The 16,488-nt window shown below is 49.8% G+C and overlaps 3 protein-coding genes and 1 long non-coding RNA gene across 5 annotated transcripts in view; 2 read left to right on the top strand and 2 right to left on the bottom strand.

Moving 5' to 3' along the window:
* cnpy3 (canopy FGF signaling regulator 3) overlaps window positions 1-8,860 on the top strand; it is a 103,523-nt gene extending 94,663 nt beyond the window's left edge. Inside the window, exon 7 of the transcript XR_009929373.1 lies at window positions 8,836-8,860. The gene's annotated coding sequence lies outside the window, so the exon portion shown is untranslated. The remainder of the gene's footprint in view (window positions 1-8,835) is intronic.
* Window positions 2,680-3,982, bottom strand: LOC134016021 (uncharacterized). 2 transcript variants are annotated; one of them, XR_009929374.1, is made up of 2 exons: window positions 3,181-3,982; window positions 2,680-3,125 (listed from the first exon to the last, which is right to left on the bottom strand). It is a non-coding gene; the product is annotated as an uncharacterized LOC134016021 (long non-coding RNA). The 2 variants fall into 2 exon arrangements; XR_009929375.1 differs by having other exon boundaries at window positions 3,194-3,982.
* dok1b (docking protein 1b) lies at window positions 3,997-10,160 on the bottom strand (the record flags this gene model as incomplete). Its single annotated transcript, XM_062455452.1, has 5 exons — window positions 9,718-10,160; window positions 6,527-6,820; window positions 5,845-5,932; window positions 5,374-5,546; window positions 3,997-4,971 (listed from the first exon to the last, which is right to left on the bottom strand). Coding segments are annotated over exons 1-5 (1,587 nt in total), but the record flags the coding sequence as incomplete, so codon positions are not given.
* An 850-nt stretch (window positions 10,161-11,010) lies between these two features.
* nagk (N-acetylglucosamine kinase) lies at window positions 11,011-15,342 on the top strand. Its single transcript, XM_062455454.1, has 10 exons — window positions 11,011-11,109; window positions 11,497-11,581; window positions 12,024-12,122; window positions 12,234-12,375; window positions 12,482-12,592; window positions 13,154-13,266; window positions 13,763-13,850; window positions 13,980-14,077; window positions 14,769-14,847; window positions 14,920-15,342. Exons 1-10 carry the CDS (start codon window positions 11,081-11,083, stop codon window positions 15,117-15,119), a joined length of 1,044 nt encoding a protein of 347 aa, XP_062311438.1. The 5' UTR covers window positions 11,011-11,080; the 3' UTR covers window positions 15,120-15,342.
* The last annotated feature ends 1,146 nt before the right edge of the window (window positions 15,343-16,488 follow it).

The following is a 16,488-nucleotide window of genomic DNA, read 5'->3' as shown; positions in this document are numbered from 1 at the left end:
TGATAGACGTGCTCTGGAAAAACCTGGAGCGACTGACAGAGTGCGCGTGATGCGCCCTGATAGGATAGTTGTATGTTTGTGTGACGCGCCCTGATAGGATAGTTGTATGTTTGTGTGACGCGCCCTGATAGGATAGTTGTATGTTTTGCAGGTTAGGAAACTTTCTCACACACACACGCGTCACGATTCCAGTTCTGGTCTCATTTCTGTCAGAGCGAATACATTTAGTATGATGGTCGAGACGAGCGCTAAATATAGCGACAAGGAAACCAAGGTGAGTTTCAGTGACGCGCTGTTTCTTGTGGACGCTGACCGCAGAAATGCACCCTTGTGACTTAACCAATGTGCTGCCTTCGGGTCACATGACCCAAAGGTTCATAACGAACCATTGTTGTCTTTACCCAATTTTACCCAATACAAAAACAAATTTAAAAAAAAATATTTTAACCTTTGCAATGTGGGGGGTCTGAGACAGCCCAACGGTTAAAAGAAAATGCTTCACTTTGTTTTTGTATGCGGTAAAGTTGTCGCAATACAACGGTGGGTCACAATGACTGATGGGTCAGAATGACCCGAAGATAACACAAGGGTTAAGAACAGTGTGCTACTACCAGAGTACAACACAACACGTACATATATCTACTGTCTGCCGTGCCATGCAAATCGTAGTTCCATTTCCATGCGCAATAAACAAATCGGCTAGTTTTGCATCGATGATCTAACGTTTGTTCCTAATTGTCAAACAGTTCTTCCAGACCGTTCTGCGCTTGCCCACATCCAGGTGTCGGGGTTCAGGTTCTAAGCGCTTGCTCTCATCCAGGTGTCGGAGTTCAGGTTCTAAGCGCTTGCTCTCATCCAGGTGTCGGAGTTCAGGTTCTAAGCGCTTGTTGGCTGGAGTTATTTCACTTAGTTTAAACTTCAAAAAGGGATATCAAAACCTACCCCTCTGATTATCAAAACCTACCCCTCTGATTATTAATATGCTTTAACAGATTCATTCTACCGTTACCGACGAACAGCCAATAACGAATAGTTGTCTACAGTAGAACAGAGATGATGAACGACCGTCACGAGTCTTAGCAGCGGCGCAGCCGGAGTTGGAAACGGGAGGTGAGCCAAACTCACGTCATCACCATGGTGATGAACAGCTCCTCGTTTTGCGACAGTTTCCTTATTTATGGTTTTGATCTGGGCCTTGTTATCATCGCCTCAGACTGTGTGTGTGTGTGTGTGTCAGTCTCTCCACTGGCATGATTTCCAACATGTGGCAGACAGACACACACACACACTGACCTCTCTGCAAAGACCTAGTAGTGAATCTGTCTGAACTGGAATAAAAGCTTTGGTGGATTGGCTGTCCCAAATACACACACAAACTACTGCACTTGCACAAACACAGTAATGCACTTGCACACACAAACACACACACAAGCAGGTTGGCTGACACACACACTCCAATCACATTAAGGTGCATGTGTGTAAAGTACACACACACACACAGGCATAGGAATGCACTTATGGACAACACACAGGCAAAGGAATGCAGTCATTTGCTCACACACCCAGATAAAGGATGAAAAAAGCAAATAATGTTATCAAGGCAACTCACACAAGACACAATCAAGGCAACATGGTCACCTGATCACACACACACACAGGTAAATAAAGTTTGCCCTGACTGTATTCCACACAGAGCCACTCCCCAGCTTAAAAGGAGGGATTGTGGAGGAATCTGGCAAGAGTTTAAAGGTCACAGAACAACAGTATGTGTGTGTGTGGTAGTAGTAGTACAATCAAGGCAAACTTCATTTATCTGAGCACATGTCTGGAGTACAGTTGAGGCAGAATGTATTTACATGTGTGTACATATGGGTGAGGATGAGTGTGTACACAATATGTGCCGACTGATATTTGTCTGGGAAAGTTCAATGAGGAAGTGTTGAGCTATATCACAGCTAATATGAGGTGTGTGTGTGTGAGAGGGATATTCCACCAGTCTCTCAAAGCTGACCTCGTCCAGCTGTTGTCTTCCTAATATGCTGAACAAAGGTTTAACTGTTGTGTGTCGACTCATAGAAGAGTTTAATGTGTGTGTGTTGATCATAGTTTAGTGTGTGTGTGTGTGTGTGTTGACTCCTAGTTTAATGTGTGTGTATTGACTCCTAGTTTAGTGTGTGTGTGTTGACTCCTAGTTTAATGTGTGTGTGTTGACTCCTAGTTTAGTGTGTGTGTGTGTGTGTTGACTCCTAGTTTAATGTGTGTGTGTTGACTCCTAGTTTAGTGTGTGTGTGTGAGTTTGCTGACTCATGTTGAATTATTGAATGAGAGAAACAGAGTTTTAGTTTCTTCTCCCTTTTCTCAGTCTAACTAAACTACAGGTTGAAAGAGTGTGTATATATCTGTGTGCGTGTGTGTGTGTGTGTATATATCTGTCTGTCTGTGTGTGTGTGTGTACCTCGACTTGTCTGAGAGGAGCTGGTTAAGATTCACGGCCAGGCCACCTTCCCTGCACGATCACCACGGCAACCCAACAACAGGAGGAGAAGGAACAGAACCGGCCGACGCCATGGCGATCAGTGGTCACTGTTGGCAACCTGAAAACAACAACGAAACAGACCTCTGCCACCAAAAACTGTTTAACGAGTTCGAAATTATTTAGAAAAAATTACAGATCACTCGTAGATGATAGTGGTTGCTTTTTTTTACCAGCCGAATGTTTATTAACATAATTCTTATAAAATGTACATACAGCGCAGCTGTCTTAAACGCACACACACACACAAAAACCAAACGCACACAAACCACACACACACATGCCAGTTGATTAGTCTTATGTTAAGTTACAGAACTTCAGTTCATTCTCTCTGCAGGGAAGGTGACTCAGCAAAACATCCACTTCCTAGTTCAACCATGAAGACAGGAAGTGTAATTAACAGAAAGAAAACAAGAAGAAGACTAATGAGAGGAGACATATCTAGTCCTGCTATGTTTCCAGCTCAGGACCAACTGAACATTTAAAAGGTTTTCACGGCTTTCAAAACAACACAAGTGCAAAATGGTTGGGTTGATGGTGTTGGACTTCAGTTTAAGGTGAACATAGGCCCAGTCCTAGTCCTAGGCCCCGCCTCAGCCCCAGTCCTTGTCCCAGTCCCAACCCCATGTCTTAGCCCCAGTCCCAACCCCATGTCCCAACCCCATGTCCTAGCCCCAGTTCCAGTCCCAACCCCATGTCTTAGTTCCAGTCCTTGTCCCAGTCCCAACCCCATGTCCTAGCCCCAGTTCCAGTCAGGTTCCAGAGCTCCAGGCCATGTATGGAGGAGCGTGTGGTCAAGTGCTGGACCAACCACACTGAGGTCAGCTGGCTACCACTGTGGCTGACCGAGGCATTCCACACACACAAGTTCACAAGCAAGACTCCCACAGATACAAACACACACATGAACCATGTCCTCTAGGTTAGCCACTGAAGCACAGGGTGGTCTGGAGGCCAGCCATTGGACTACAAGTCCCAAGATGCAACAGGGGAGTGTCTTCCATTGAGTCCTGAGATATGCCTGGTTGTGTGTTGGTTTGCCATGGCAACCCACTATATAATCAAAATCATGTATTCAGTTCACTATTAAAAGTTCTGTCCAAGAGCTGATTTCAAGAAGTATTATCCAAAAGGAGACTGTCCAATCAATGTCTTGACCAATAGGTCATGTGACTGCTGAAGTGGCTGGTGGGAGGGACAAATGCTGTCGTTTGGGGTGGGGGGTGTGTGTGTGTGTGTGAAGGGGTGTGTGTATGTTTGAATGGGTGTGTGTGTGTGAAGGGGTATGTGTGTGTGTGAAGGGGTATGTGTGTGTGAAGGGGTGTGTGTGTGTTAGGCAGACAGAAAGTGCATCAGAGGTCCCCCAGGTTATCGTAGATGACGTCAGACGCCCTGAGGGCAGGGTTGGGATACCAGGGCCTGGACACTTGACTATACAGCTCCACCTTCCTCCCCCGTCCTCCCCCGTCCACCCCCTCGGCCCTGTTCCCTCCCCCCGTACTGTTGTTGTTGTTTACGTTCAGCCCTCCCCCCCCTCCGTGCCTCCCCAGGGGCAGTGGGGCGGGCTCCTTCCGAGGAAGGGGCATCTTGATGGGCTTGGGTGCCAGAGTGGGCTTGGGCCAGCGAGAGCCGGCTGGAGGTCTGGTCTGGGACTCCACTGCCAGGCTATAGGTCCCCTCCTCCTCGCCCTGGCCCCGCCCCCTCCAGGCCGCCGCCACACCGTGGCCTTCCGGTTCGTCGTAGATGTGCTCCGTGGGCTCCGCCCCCTCCAGGCCCAGCGCGCCCATCCGCTGCATGAGATCCAGGGCCACGCGGTCGTAGAGGTCGGAGTAGAGGGGCTCCAACGACCCCCCCGGCGACGACCCGCCCCCCGCCGCCCTGTTGCCTTGGAGACGCCCCCCGGGCGCGGCCTCGTCTCCGAGGGGCCGTAGCCGAGGCGTGGGGACGGGGGCGGAGCCGGCGGGGTCAGAGGTCACGAGGCTATCCACAGGGTCGGAGTAGAGGCAGTCTAAGGGGGGGAGGGGAGCCGGAAGACGGACTGAATCCACCGGCTCAGAGTACACCCCCGCCCCCTCCCCCGCCGCCCGGGGCAACGGAGACCCGCCCATTTTCCCTCCCGTGGGGGGTGGCGGCTCAGGTAGGCCCCTCCCCTTGTGGTTGTGGCCCCGCCCCCCGAACACGCCGTCCGCTGAGCCCGGCTTGCTCCCCCCGGAGTCCCCGTCCGCCTCACGACCGTCGCCGCTGCCGCCGGTCCCCGTGGCGACCGCGGTGCGCGGCTGCGCGGGGTCAGACGTCGCGGGACGCTCCTCCGCCTGGCTCTTCTGGGAGCGGATGGCCGCCTCCACGATGGAGAAGATCTCGTTACCCTGCTTGGTCTCAAACGTGAAGTTACCGGGACCGGACTCACACCGGCGGCCCGCCTCGAAGGAAAACATCACCTGGGAACAGCAACACACAACCACAACACGTTCATAGGGTGTTCACAGGGTGTTCACAGGGTGTTCATAGGGTGTTCACAGGGTGTTCACAGGGTATTCATAGGGTGTTCACAGGGTGTTCACAGGGTGTTCACAGGGTGTTCACAGGGTGTTCACAGGGTGTTCATAGGGTGTTCACAGGGTGTTCACAGGGTGTCTGGGTGTGGCTGGTTGCTGCGTGGGCTGATGTACGTGTTCATTTATGCAATGTATTTATTTAGCTGACACGTTTACTCAAAGTGACCACATCTGCAAATGTGTGTTGAAAACTGTGTGGCTGATTAGATGTGTTTGTCTGAACCACTAAGTGCATGTGTCTGTGTGCGTGTGTGTGTGCGTGTGCTTCTGTGTGAGTGTGTGTACCCGGTCTCGTCCGTATCGGCGCAGCAGCTTGTAGGGCCAGACCAGCAGGCTCATCCTGCTCTTAGACTCCCTCAGCACCAGGCTATCCTTGTCAGCACGCAGGTAGTAGGTCCCCAGCAGGCCACAGCGCTCCGACGCCTCCGTACGCTGAACACTCACCCAGAACTCACTCACTGGAGGAGGGAGGGAGATATGAGAGATGATAGAGAGTGAAAAGGAGAGAGATGCTAGAGAGAGGCGAGGTTGCGGTGTGAGTATGTGGCTGTATTAGAATACTGCACAGCAACACGTTTCCACTGGGTAACTGTGACCTTTAGACGTGTGGATACGGTTAATAAGTGTCGACCTATAACCTATTTAGAGGTATTATAGTATTTATGGAGCATGGTGCATGCTTGAGAGTGTGTGTGCTTGTGATCATGTGTGTGCGTACTAGTGTGTGTGTGTGTGTGTGTGTGTATTCGTGTGTACCTTCTTCTCTGGAGTAGTAGATCATGTTCTCTGCCATCTGCAGGTTCTGCTGGTCGTCTGATATACTGCTACCTGCCCCACTACCTCCCTGAGAGAGAGAGAGAGAGAGAGAGAGAGAGAGAGAGAGGGAGGGAGGGAGGGAGGGATTTTATTTTCCATTTCCTTTCAGTCAGGACTCACTCTAAGACGGCAGACGTGACTTGACACTTTGATTTGAAAGCGATCTCACGCACCTTCTCTACCCCATCCTCCTCCCATCATCCTCCTCCCTCCTCCTCTCTCTCCCCTTCCCCACCCCTCCTCCACCCTCCCCACCCCTCTCCTCCCCACCCCTCTCCACCCCTCTCCTCCCCACCCCTCCCCTCTCCTCTCCACCCCTCTCCTCTCCACCCCTCTCCTCCCCACCCCTCTCCACCCCTCTCCTCCCCTCTCCTCTCCACCCCTCTCCTCCCCACCCCTCTCCTCCACCCCTACCCGACCCTCTCATCCACCCCTTTCCTCTCCACCCCTCTCCTCCACCTTCCCCACCTCTCTCCTCCCCACCCCTCTCCACCCTCCCCACCACTCTCCACCCCTCTCCTCCCCACCTCTCTCCACCCTCCCCACCCCTCTCCTCCACCCTCCACACCCCTGTCCTCTCCACCCCTCTCCTCCCCACCCCTCTCCTCCACCCTCCCCCTACCTGGAAAGCGATATCACACATCTTCTCCACCCACTCCGTGGAGACGCTCTTGTCGGCAGCAAACACGTGAGTCTTGTCATTGGTCTCCACGCAGAACGTCGCCATGCCCTCTTTAGGCCCCGCCTCCAGCGACGGCAGGATGGAGATGCACTCTGACAAGCGGATGATCTTCTTGTCCAGCTTCTTGGTGCTGATTGGCTGGCTGCCCGAGGAGGTGGAGCAGTCGTAGAACTCGAGGCGGGCGATGCCGTTCTGACTGGCCGGATAGAGGACAAACCAGCTCTTCTTCCATTTCTGATTTGAGGAGAGGGGAGGGAGGGATCAAGAGCAAAAGAAAGAGATGATGAGCGAAAGAAGGAAAGATAAATGAATTGTACTACATCTGGTGGTGCTGAAACACCTGTGTGTGTGTGTGAGAGCTTTACATCAACACTCCTGGGATATGGGGACAATCACAGGAAGGGGGTTTGTGAGACTCCTAACAGACACACGTTTCATGACCACCAGATGAGACAAAGCAACGACCTCACGGTCAACACAGGAAGTGACATCACACCAACACCTGCCAAGACAGTGAACCTGTCGTATTGTGTGTGTGAATTAGGTAGTGTGTCTGTGTGTGAGAGAGAGATGGATGTAGAGGGGAGGAGATAGAGGAACACAGAGAGAGGTAATGGAATAGACAGAGAGAGGGATGTAGAGAGAGAGGGAGAGACAGAGAGAGGGATGTAGAGAGAGAGGGAGAGACAGAGTAAGGGATGTAGAGAGAGAGTGGGAGAGAGAAAGAGAAAAAGGAGGAAAGAGGGATAGAGTGAGAGATTGGGAGAGGGCCAGAGATGGTAACACAGTAGTTGAGTGTGATGACTTTATCTATAATCCTTACACACAAACACACACTAATACACACGCGCGCACACACTCAAACACGCACACTAATACACAAACGTGCAGAGAGACTAGTTATATATAACTGCCACAGAGGGACAGGAAATGTGTGGGATTATCATTACCCACAGTCCTCTCTGCTTCTCATGGCTGGCTGCAGGTGTGTGTGTGTATTCTGAGCACACACACAGATTAATGGTCACAAGTGGACAGAAACAGCCTGCTCTCCACGCTGTGGCGTCAGGTCTGCAGAGCCTGCAGGAGCACACAGCTCCTTATAAGGTTCACAACAATTATGACACCAACCCTCTGAATGGAAATTATGTTAATGTGTGAAACTGAGAGAGAGAGAGAGAAGGGAGGGAGAGAGAGAGAGAGAAGGAGGGAGAGAGAAAAGGAGGGAGAGAGTGGGTGGGTGGGTGAGTGAGTGAGTGCAACTTCCTTCACAGACAGACTGATAGACAGACTATTTCAGGCCCTCACAGCTCCAAACCTAGACTAGTCATCATCACACTCAAAACTCATACACACTCGAAACACCGTCAGGAACATATCTTGGCCTTTGTGTTGTGTTTCACCAATAACAAATGCCACAATCCATCTAAGAAGAATATTGTAAACAGCCTCCGGAAGTAGTCTAGTCTGAAGATAATACTGTCACTCTACATTTAGTCATTTAGCAGACGCTCTTATCCAGAGTGACTTACAGTAGGTACAGGGACATTCCCCCAAGGCAAGTAGGGTGAAGTGCCTTGTCCAAGGACACAACATCAATTGCACGGCGGGGAATCGAACCGGCAACCTTCTGATTACTAGCCCGAATCCGTAACCGCTCAGCCACCTGACTCCCACTCTACCATGCCCCCCTTCCACTCTCCAGTCTAAAATCGCCTGCTGGCTCAGATTACAGTCTCGGGTAGTTTGCTAGCCCAGATTACAGTCTCGTGTAGTTTGCTAGCCCAGATTACAGTTTTGTGTAGCCTGCTAGCCCAGATTACAGTCTCATGTTGTTTATGATCATTGACCTATGAACTTTTTGTAAAGCTTTCTCTTAAATCGCTTTGGATAAAAGTGTCTGCTAAATGACTAAATGTAAGGTAAATGTAGGCTGCTAGCCCAGATTACAGTCTTGTGTATCTTGCTAGCCCAGACTACAGCCTCATGTAGCCTGCTAGCCTGCTAGCTCAGATTACAGTCTCATGTACGCTGCTAGTCCAGATTACAGTCTCATGTAGGCTGCTAGCTCAGATTACAGTCTTGTGTAGGGTGCTATCTTAGATTACAGACAGGTACTTCTGACATGTCAGACAGATCTAAGAACTTGATTTACTTTACGTCTGAAACCTGCGGCAGGCCACATCAGTCATATAACTTTTTTCCGATATTGCATGTGGAAGTGCCAACTAAGAGTGTGTGTGTGTGAGAGAGTGTGTGTGTGTGAGAGAGAGAGAGTGTGTGTGTGTGTAAGAGATAGTGTGTGTTAGATAGTGTGTGTCCTTGACAGCAGAAGTGCAGTTAACACTCCATTACACTTGGTTTGTCATTGGCTCCTAAGTGTGGGTGTGTATGTGTCGTACACCATGTGACCAGGGTGACAGGGTGACAGTAAAGAACGTAGTCACAAAGACGCTCTTACAAAGACTAGACACACACACACACGCGACCCTAGGCCTGAACCCTTGCTGAAGCCTGGCTGTTAGAGCTTTCATGGCCTTGCAATTCAAGACAGACTGATACTTTGAACATTCACACACACACACACCACAGAGTTTGAACAGTTAGAAAAACAATAAAACGCAAACAGCAGTAACTCCAGTAAACCAAGTCTACATGAAACAGATCTGTAGCGAGACTATAAACCGTCAAATCACAACACAGATCCGTTGTAATCACACTGTTACAAGATTTCCTTTTTACAATTCCCTTTCTAACTTCCTCTACTGATAGGGGTCACAGTCTAAAGACTGGTCGGGACATCAAAACAAGGGTCGCCTGTGTGTAACAGCCGGTTAACAAACTAGCTGAATGTTGCAGGATGTTTGTTGGTGTGTGCCTAAATAATGACTAAGCTGTAATTGTGTCAATGTGTGCGCTTTTCCCCGTGACGCAAAACAGATAGCGGTACCCGTGCGCAATGGACGGGCATTCTAAACCGTTAACGTCTGTTTTCATCTGGAATTTCAAGGACAGTAATTTCTCTCTCTCTTTCTCTCTCTCTTTTTTTTCTTCTCCTGAAATCAATACAACAGCTTCCATTTGATATAATTAACACCAACGATTGTTTTTGTTTGGTTTTCTGCTCCTACCTTGCCAAACTTCTGGTGCTGTACATACAGCTGTCCTTCCTTAATGTGGGCGTCCATCCGTCCTGCTTCGCCACCCCTCCACGGCGAGATTCAACTGGAACTTGACAGCGAGTACTTTACTTTACCGTTCTCCTCTCCCCGCCAAACTTCCCTCTACTCTCACTTCCGCTTGTCGGCTGTTAGTAATCGCATTCGCATACATTAATACCAGCTACAACTTTTTAGGACATTCCATAAACATTTTGAAAGAGTTTACAGGTGGTCTAGAGAAGATTGTTATGTAACGTCCTGTGAAGATGTCGGTTGATTGTCGGTCGCTTGTTGCTGCTCCCTCGTCCTCGCCCCGCGCGTCCTGTCCTCGCGCAGTCTGGCGTGCATGCTGAGCGCGCTGCTCTCTTCCTCTCCTCCTCCCACCTCCCCAGTTTGCACGCAGTCTTCGATAGGGACAGAAGCAGAAAAGCCGTCTGACTGACACACAAACACACACACACAACACACACACTCATTTTTTCATGCTGTCACACAATAACCCTCTCTCTCATACGCAAACACAAACACTCGGTCTCGCTGACAAACACACAATTACAATGACACATTAACTTGTTGATCAAGGCCGCACTGTGCCACGTATTAGTTTGTGATTCAAAACTGCAATCTAAATAATTATGATAATGTAAAAAAGAGTGGGTGATTTGTGACATTATCACCCCCTAAAAATTGTGGAAAGAGCGAGCTCAGTACTGTTTCGTGTCACGGGGAGTTCATCAGTTCATTGCATTGACCTGGGTACGGTTAATCGATTCCAATTTCCCTGAATTCGATTTGGCACCCAGATCTCAAACTGACTCTCAATTCCGTTTTTCATAAGGTAAACTATTAAATCCTATTTAAACGAGGTTAAATTCGAGCCCTATACGCGACTGCAAAACCCAACAAGATATTTTACTGGTTGTACAATGTCGCCGCCTGTTTGTTAACTTAAGACGGTACAACACTGACTACATAGGGTGGGTCCGTGAGACGGAATTGAACAGGGCGTGATTATCACATGATACGGTTTCTATAAAACGGTTTTATAGCAACCTTATGATAAGGATATATAACCTTCTTGTAAAAGTATACATTTTAAATTATGCTCAGGTGACAATCAAAATTCCAAAGTCTGCCTAGTGAAGGGTGGGTAGCGATAGACATCGTTTTGAATCACAATAAAACCTGAATGGCAGGTGCAGTTTTCGTCTTCTGTTGCTCGAAAACCTCAACTGGGGACACACCGCCCAGTCGGACTGTCCTGGTTTACAAAACACGTGCTCTATACCTGAAGTGACGTGTCATATGACCAAAACAGGAAGTGAAATTAGCCATGGCTGCTGTGTTCGGTGGTGTTGAAGGGTGAGTCCGGCTTCGAAATGTAATAGTTTAACTGATTAGTATAAAGTGTGTGTGAAGTTATTTTCGTCAATAGGAAACTGTTTTCACTAGTATCAGCCTACTGCTAACATACTTATGAGCCGGAATACAGCCTTTAGTTCTGTGTAGTGAATGATGATGATGAAACTCGTACCGACAACAGACTGGAGAACGATACTCTCTCTTCCTACCTCCCCTTCTCTCTCACACACACATTCTCTCCCTCTGTCTTTCACATACACATTGACTGTATAAATTGTTTCTCTCTTACACACACTCTGTGTGTGTGTGTGTGTGTGTGTGTGTGTGTATGTATGTGTGTGTGTGTGTGTGTGTGTGTGTGTGTGTGTGTGTGTGGCCCCTCTCCAGGGGGGGGACTCACTCCAAGGCTGTGCTAGTGTCCGCAGAGGGGAAGCTCCTGGCAGCTACAGAGGGTCCCTCCACCAACCACTGGGTATGTGAGCCCTGAGCAGCTAAACCCTGACCCAGGTCAGATTCAGCTGCCTGAGTGTTCCCCAGTGAATCCCCAGTGTTCGGAGCAAAAGATGCTTTCCAAAAGCTTCCCCAGATCTCCTCAGAGAAGGAACATCGCTGTGTTCTAAAGCAGGGGTGGACAACCCTGCTTTGAGGGCTGCTGTCCTGCACGTTTTAGATGTTTCCCTGCTCCAGCACACCTGATTCAAATGAATGGGTTGTTATCAAGCTCTGTGGAAGCCGGGTAATGACCATTCATTTGAATCAGGTGTGCTGGAGCAGGGAAACATCCAAAACATGCAGGACAGCAGCCCTCGAGGAGCAGGGTTGCCCACCCCTGTTCTAAAGGGTACAGGTTCTACAGGTGAGTCAGGTTCTCCTCATGACAGGGTTATTGTGTGTGTGTGTGTGTCCTGTTTCAGCTGGTAGGTGTGGACAGGAGTATTGAGGCCATAAATGACATGGTTCAGAGGGCAAAGAAAGAGGCGGGGCTTGATCCTGACACTCCCCTGCATTCATTGGTCAGTTGTTCTGTCAGTCAAACCTCAAGTCACTCAAAATATATATTTTGAGTATTATTCACCGTGATGCAAGATAAGTAAATTTTTCTTGGTGGGTGTGTGTGTCTCCAGGGGATGTCGCTAAGCGGAGGAGAGCAGAAGGACGCCATTGAGAAGCTGATTGGTCAGATGACGGCGCGGTTCCCCAAACTCAGCTCCTCGTATTACATCACCACTGACGCCGTTGGTGCCATGGCGACTGCCAGCGACAGCGGTTAGAATCCGTTGAACTTTACAGTCGTCGTTGTGGTTGATGCTGCTGCTGTTGTTTTTGATGTTGATATTGATGTTGTTTGCTCCCTCTCTCTGTCCCCCACTAGGAGGCGTGGTGCTCATCTCAGGGACGGGCTCCAACTGCAAGCTGGTCCAGGCCGACGGAGCCCACCTGGGCTGTGGAGGCTGGGGTCACATGATGGGGGACGAGGGCTCAGGTAAACACCTGCAGTGGAGGCTGGGGTCACATGATGGGGGACGAGGGCTCAGGTAAACACCTGCAGTGGAGGCTGGGGTCACATGATGGGGGACGAGGGCTCAGGTAAACACCTGCAGTGGAGGCTGGGGTCACATGATGGGGGACGAGGGCTCAGGTAAACACCTGCAGTGGAGGCTGGGGTCACACGAGGGCTCAGGTAAATACTTGCTGACTCACCTGTACAACCTGTACCTGCTGTCTTTAACTGTCCCTCTCTCCCCCTCCCTCTCTCTCTCCCTCCCTCTTTCCCCTCCCTCCCTCCCCCTCCCCCTCCCTCTCTCCCCTCCTTCCCTCTCTTCTCCTCCGTCCCTCTCCCCCTCTCCCTCCCCCCCATTCTCTCTCTCTCTTCCCCTCCCTCTCCCCCCCCCTCCCTCTCTCTCTCCCCCTCACTCTCTCTCCCCCCCCTCCCTCTCTCTCTCCCCCTCCCTCTCTCTCTCCCCCTCCCTCTCCCCCCCCTCCCTCTCTCTCTCCCCCTCCCTCTCTCTCTCCCCCTCCCTCTCTCTCTCCCCCTCCCTCTCAGCTTTCTGGATCTCCCACCGGGCGGTGAAGGCAGTCTTCGATGCCAGAGACAACCTGGCCACGCCCCCTCATGATGTCACTCATGTGCGGGAGGCCATGGAGGAGTACTTCCAGGTCAGAGGGCAACAGGAAGTGCAACCACCTGAATGCTTCTTCTGTGGTTATGCAGGCTGAGCAGACTAGACATCTTGTAGTCATCCCTCCCCCCTCCTGTCTCCCTCCTCCTCCTCTCCACCCCTCTCCCTCCCCCCTCCTCCTCCTCTCCACCCCTCTCCCTCCTGTCTCCCTCCTCCTCTCCACCCCTCTCCCTCCTGTCTCCCTCCTCCTCCTCTCCACCCCTCTCCCTCCTGTCTCCCTCCTCCTCTCCACCCCTCTCCCTCCCCCCTCCTCCTCCTCTCCACCCCTCTCCCTCCTGTCTCCCTCCTCCTCTCCACCCCTCTCCCTCCTGTCTCCCTCCTCCTCCTCTCCACCCCTCTCCCTCCTGTCTCCCTCCTCCTCTCCACCCCTCTCCCTCCTGTCTCCCTCCTCCTCTCCACCCCTCTCCCTCCTGTCTCCCTCCTCCTCCTCTCCACCCCTCTCCCTCCTGTCTCCCTCCTGTCTCCTCCTCCAGGTGTCAGACCTCATGGGCATGCTTCCTCACCTCTATAGAAACTTCCAGAAATCTCACTTTGCCGGACTGTGCAAGAACTTAGCTGAAAGTGAGTGACATCACTTCCTTTTTGTCTTCTGTCTGTTTTGTCTTTTGCCACATTCCTCTACATCAGAAGTCCTGAGCTGACTGTGTGTGTGTGTGTGTGTGTGTGTTTGTGTGTGTGTGTGTGTTCCAGAGGCTGAGGCAGGAGATGATATGTGTCAGTACGTGTTTAGAGAGGCAGGTAGAGTTCTGGCCCAGCATGTCATAGCTGTCCTTCCTGGAGTACAGGAGGTGAGACACACACACATCAACACGCACACACAGATACACAGCACACACATACAGACATTCACACACAGATACACAGCACACACACGCACATGCAGACATTCACACACACACAGATACACAATACACACACACAGATACACAGTACACACACACAGATACACAGTACACACACGCACATGCAGACATTCACACACACACAGATACACAGTACACACACACAGATACACAGTACACACACACAGATACACAGTACACACACACAGATGCACAGTACACACACACAGATGCACAGTACACACACACAGATACACAGTACACACACACAGATACACAGTACACACACACAGATGCACACACGCACATGCAGACATTCATACACACACCCTACACACTCTCCCTCTCCTGTCTCTCTCCCGTCTCTCCCTCCTCCTTCTCCTCCCTGTCTCTCTCCCTCTCCCCCCTGTCTCTCTCCCTCTCCTCCCTGTCTCTCTCCCTCTCACCCCTGTCTCTCTCCCTCTCTCTCCCTCTCACCCCTGTCTCTCTCCCTCTCTCTCCCTCTCCTCCCTGTCTCTCTCCCTCTCCCCCCCTCTCCTCCCTGTCTCTCTCCCCCCCTCCCTCATATCTACCCCTCCCTCATCTCTCTCCCCCTCCCTCATCTCTCCCCCTCATCTCTCTCTCTCCTCTCTCCCAGGTTGTGTTCAGAGGGGATCAGGGTCTTCCCATCCTCTGTGTCGGATCAGTCTGGAACAGCTGGGAGCTCCTCAAGCCAGGTGTGTGTGCAGTGTGTGTGCGTGTGTGTGAGAGAGAGTGTGTGTCTCTAACTCTAGACTTCTTCCTGTTAGGCTTCACAGAGATTCTGGCTGGGGCAGCCGCCACTCCCAAGTTCAAGGGTCGTTTCCACGGCTACAGCCTCCTGACCCTGTCACAGTCGTCTGCGCTGGGCGGAGCCAGTCTGGGGGCACAGAACGCGGGCGCCACGGTAACCCTCGACTATGCCGCCAACACCAACGTCTTCTATCGACATTCCTTCTCAAGCCAATGAGGATTCACCTCAGCCTTGAACCCACCAATCAGGACCCAGGAAAATGACTGGATTCAACCAATGAGAAGTTGAGCTGGTTGCACTACCACAAGCTGACTCTCTAACCAGCTCCTTAATCTGCAGATGACTAGATAGCAAACTTTTTCATTTGACTAGTATGAAATTATTATTTTAATAAAATATTTTCTATTATAAATGTTTCCAATAAAAACTCGAAAAGACAGTTGGCTTGTTAACTCACCTGACTCACTGTATGAATGAAACTCGTCAGTGACTCATCAATAGAACAAAGCGAGAGTGAGTGTGTGATTCTTTTAGTCTTAGTGGATGATCAACATAAACACCTTTTAAGATGCATAATTTTTCCAGCCTTTCCAAAATTTTTGTTCACACAGTGAGAGGAGAGAGAACAGAGAAGCCTAAAACAGTAGAGTAGAGTACAGTAGAGTACAGAAGAGTACAGTAGAGTACAGCAGAGTACAGCAGAGTATGACAGAGTCCTCATCAAGTACTCATCAATGATGCAAACCTTTTTATGTAACTTTTTTTAAAATATTTTTTTCAACCTGTAGAATATTTTGTTCTTAACTTTATTTAGAAAATGTTTTTTTCAACCTGCAGAATTATTTGTTTCGAAAGTTTTTTTTCAAACTTTTTTTTTTCAGATCAGTAATATGCAAGCCTGGCTTTAAAATGTAATAAGTACAAACTGTAAAGTATTTGTGTAAAAAAAGTAAAGTAAAAAGGTGTCAGACAATAAATTGTTAAGTACCGGTAACAGAAAAATCGACAAATACAGTAACAAAGTATTTGTACTTAATGATCTCTTATCTTTGCTGCACCTCTGTCAGCATGTGGTTAGATCAAGATCATCATTTTCACACGCCCGTCGTTACAAACAAACAGTATACTGTTTATATTGTATTACGAAACAGTTGCTTCAGTGCTGTCATCTACTTATCTCTAATCTCGTGTGACGCACAAGTCTTCCAGCTACTTGACCAGCGTCGGTACGTCTGATAAGGTCGCTAGCTCCCCATATTTCTGAAACAATCTTCCCACTCAGGGGGTCAGACCATCAAGGATTATTTTCTCAAAATGATAACAAAGTAACCAAATATTCTCACCAAAAAAGGAGAGCGTATATTTACATTTAGTCATTTAGCAGACGCTCTTATCCAGAGCGACTTACAGTAAGTACAGGGACATTCCCCCGAGGCAAGTAGGGTGAAGTGCCTTGCCCAAGGACACAACGTCAGTTGGCATGACCGGGAATCGAACTGGCAACCTTCGGATTACTAGCCCAATTCCCTCACCGCTCAGCCACCTGACTCCCTATATCAGGTCAGTATATCAGCATACAGATAGA

Source organism: Osmerus eperlanus, unplaced genomic scaffold (genome assembly GCF_963692335.1).
Source record: "Osmerus eperlanus unplaced genomic scaffold, fOsmEpe2.1 SCAFFOLD_53, whole genome shotgun sequence".
Classification (NCBI taxonomy): domain Eukaryota; kingdom Metazoa; phylum Chordata; class Actinopteri; order Osmeriformes; family Osmeridae; genus Osmerus; species Osmerus eperlanus.
This window is presented reverse-complemented; position numbering and strand designations above follow the sequence as displayed.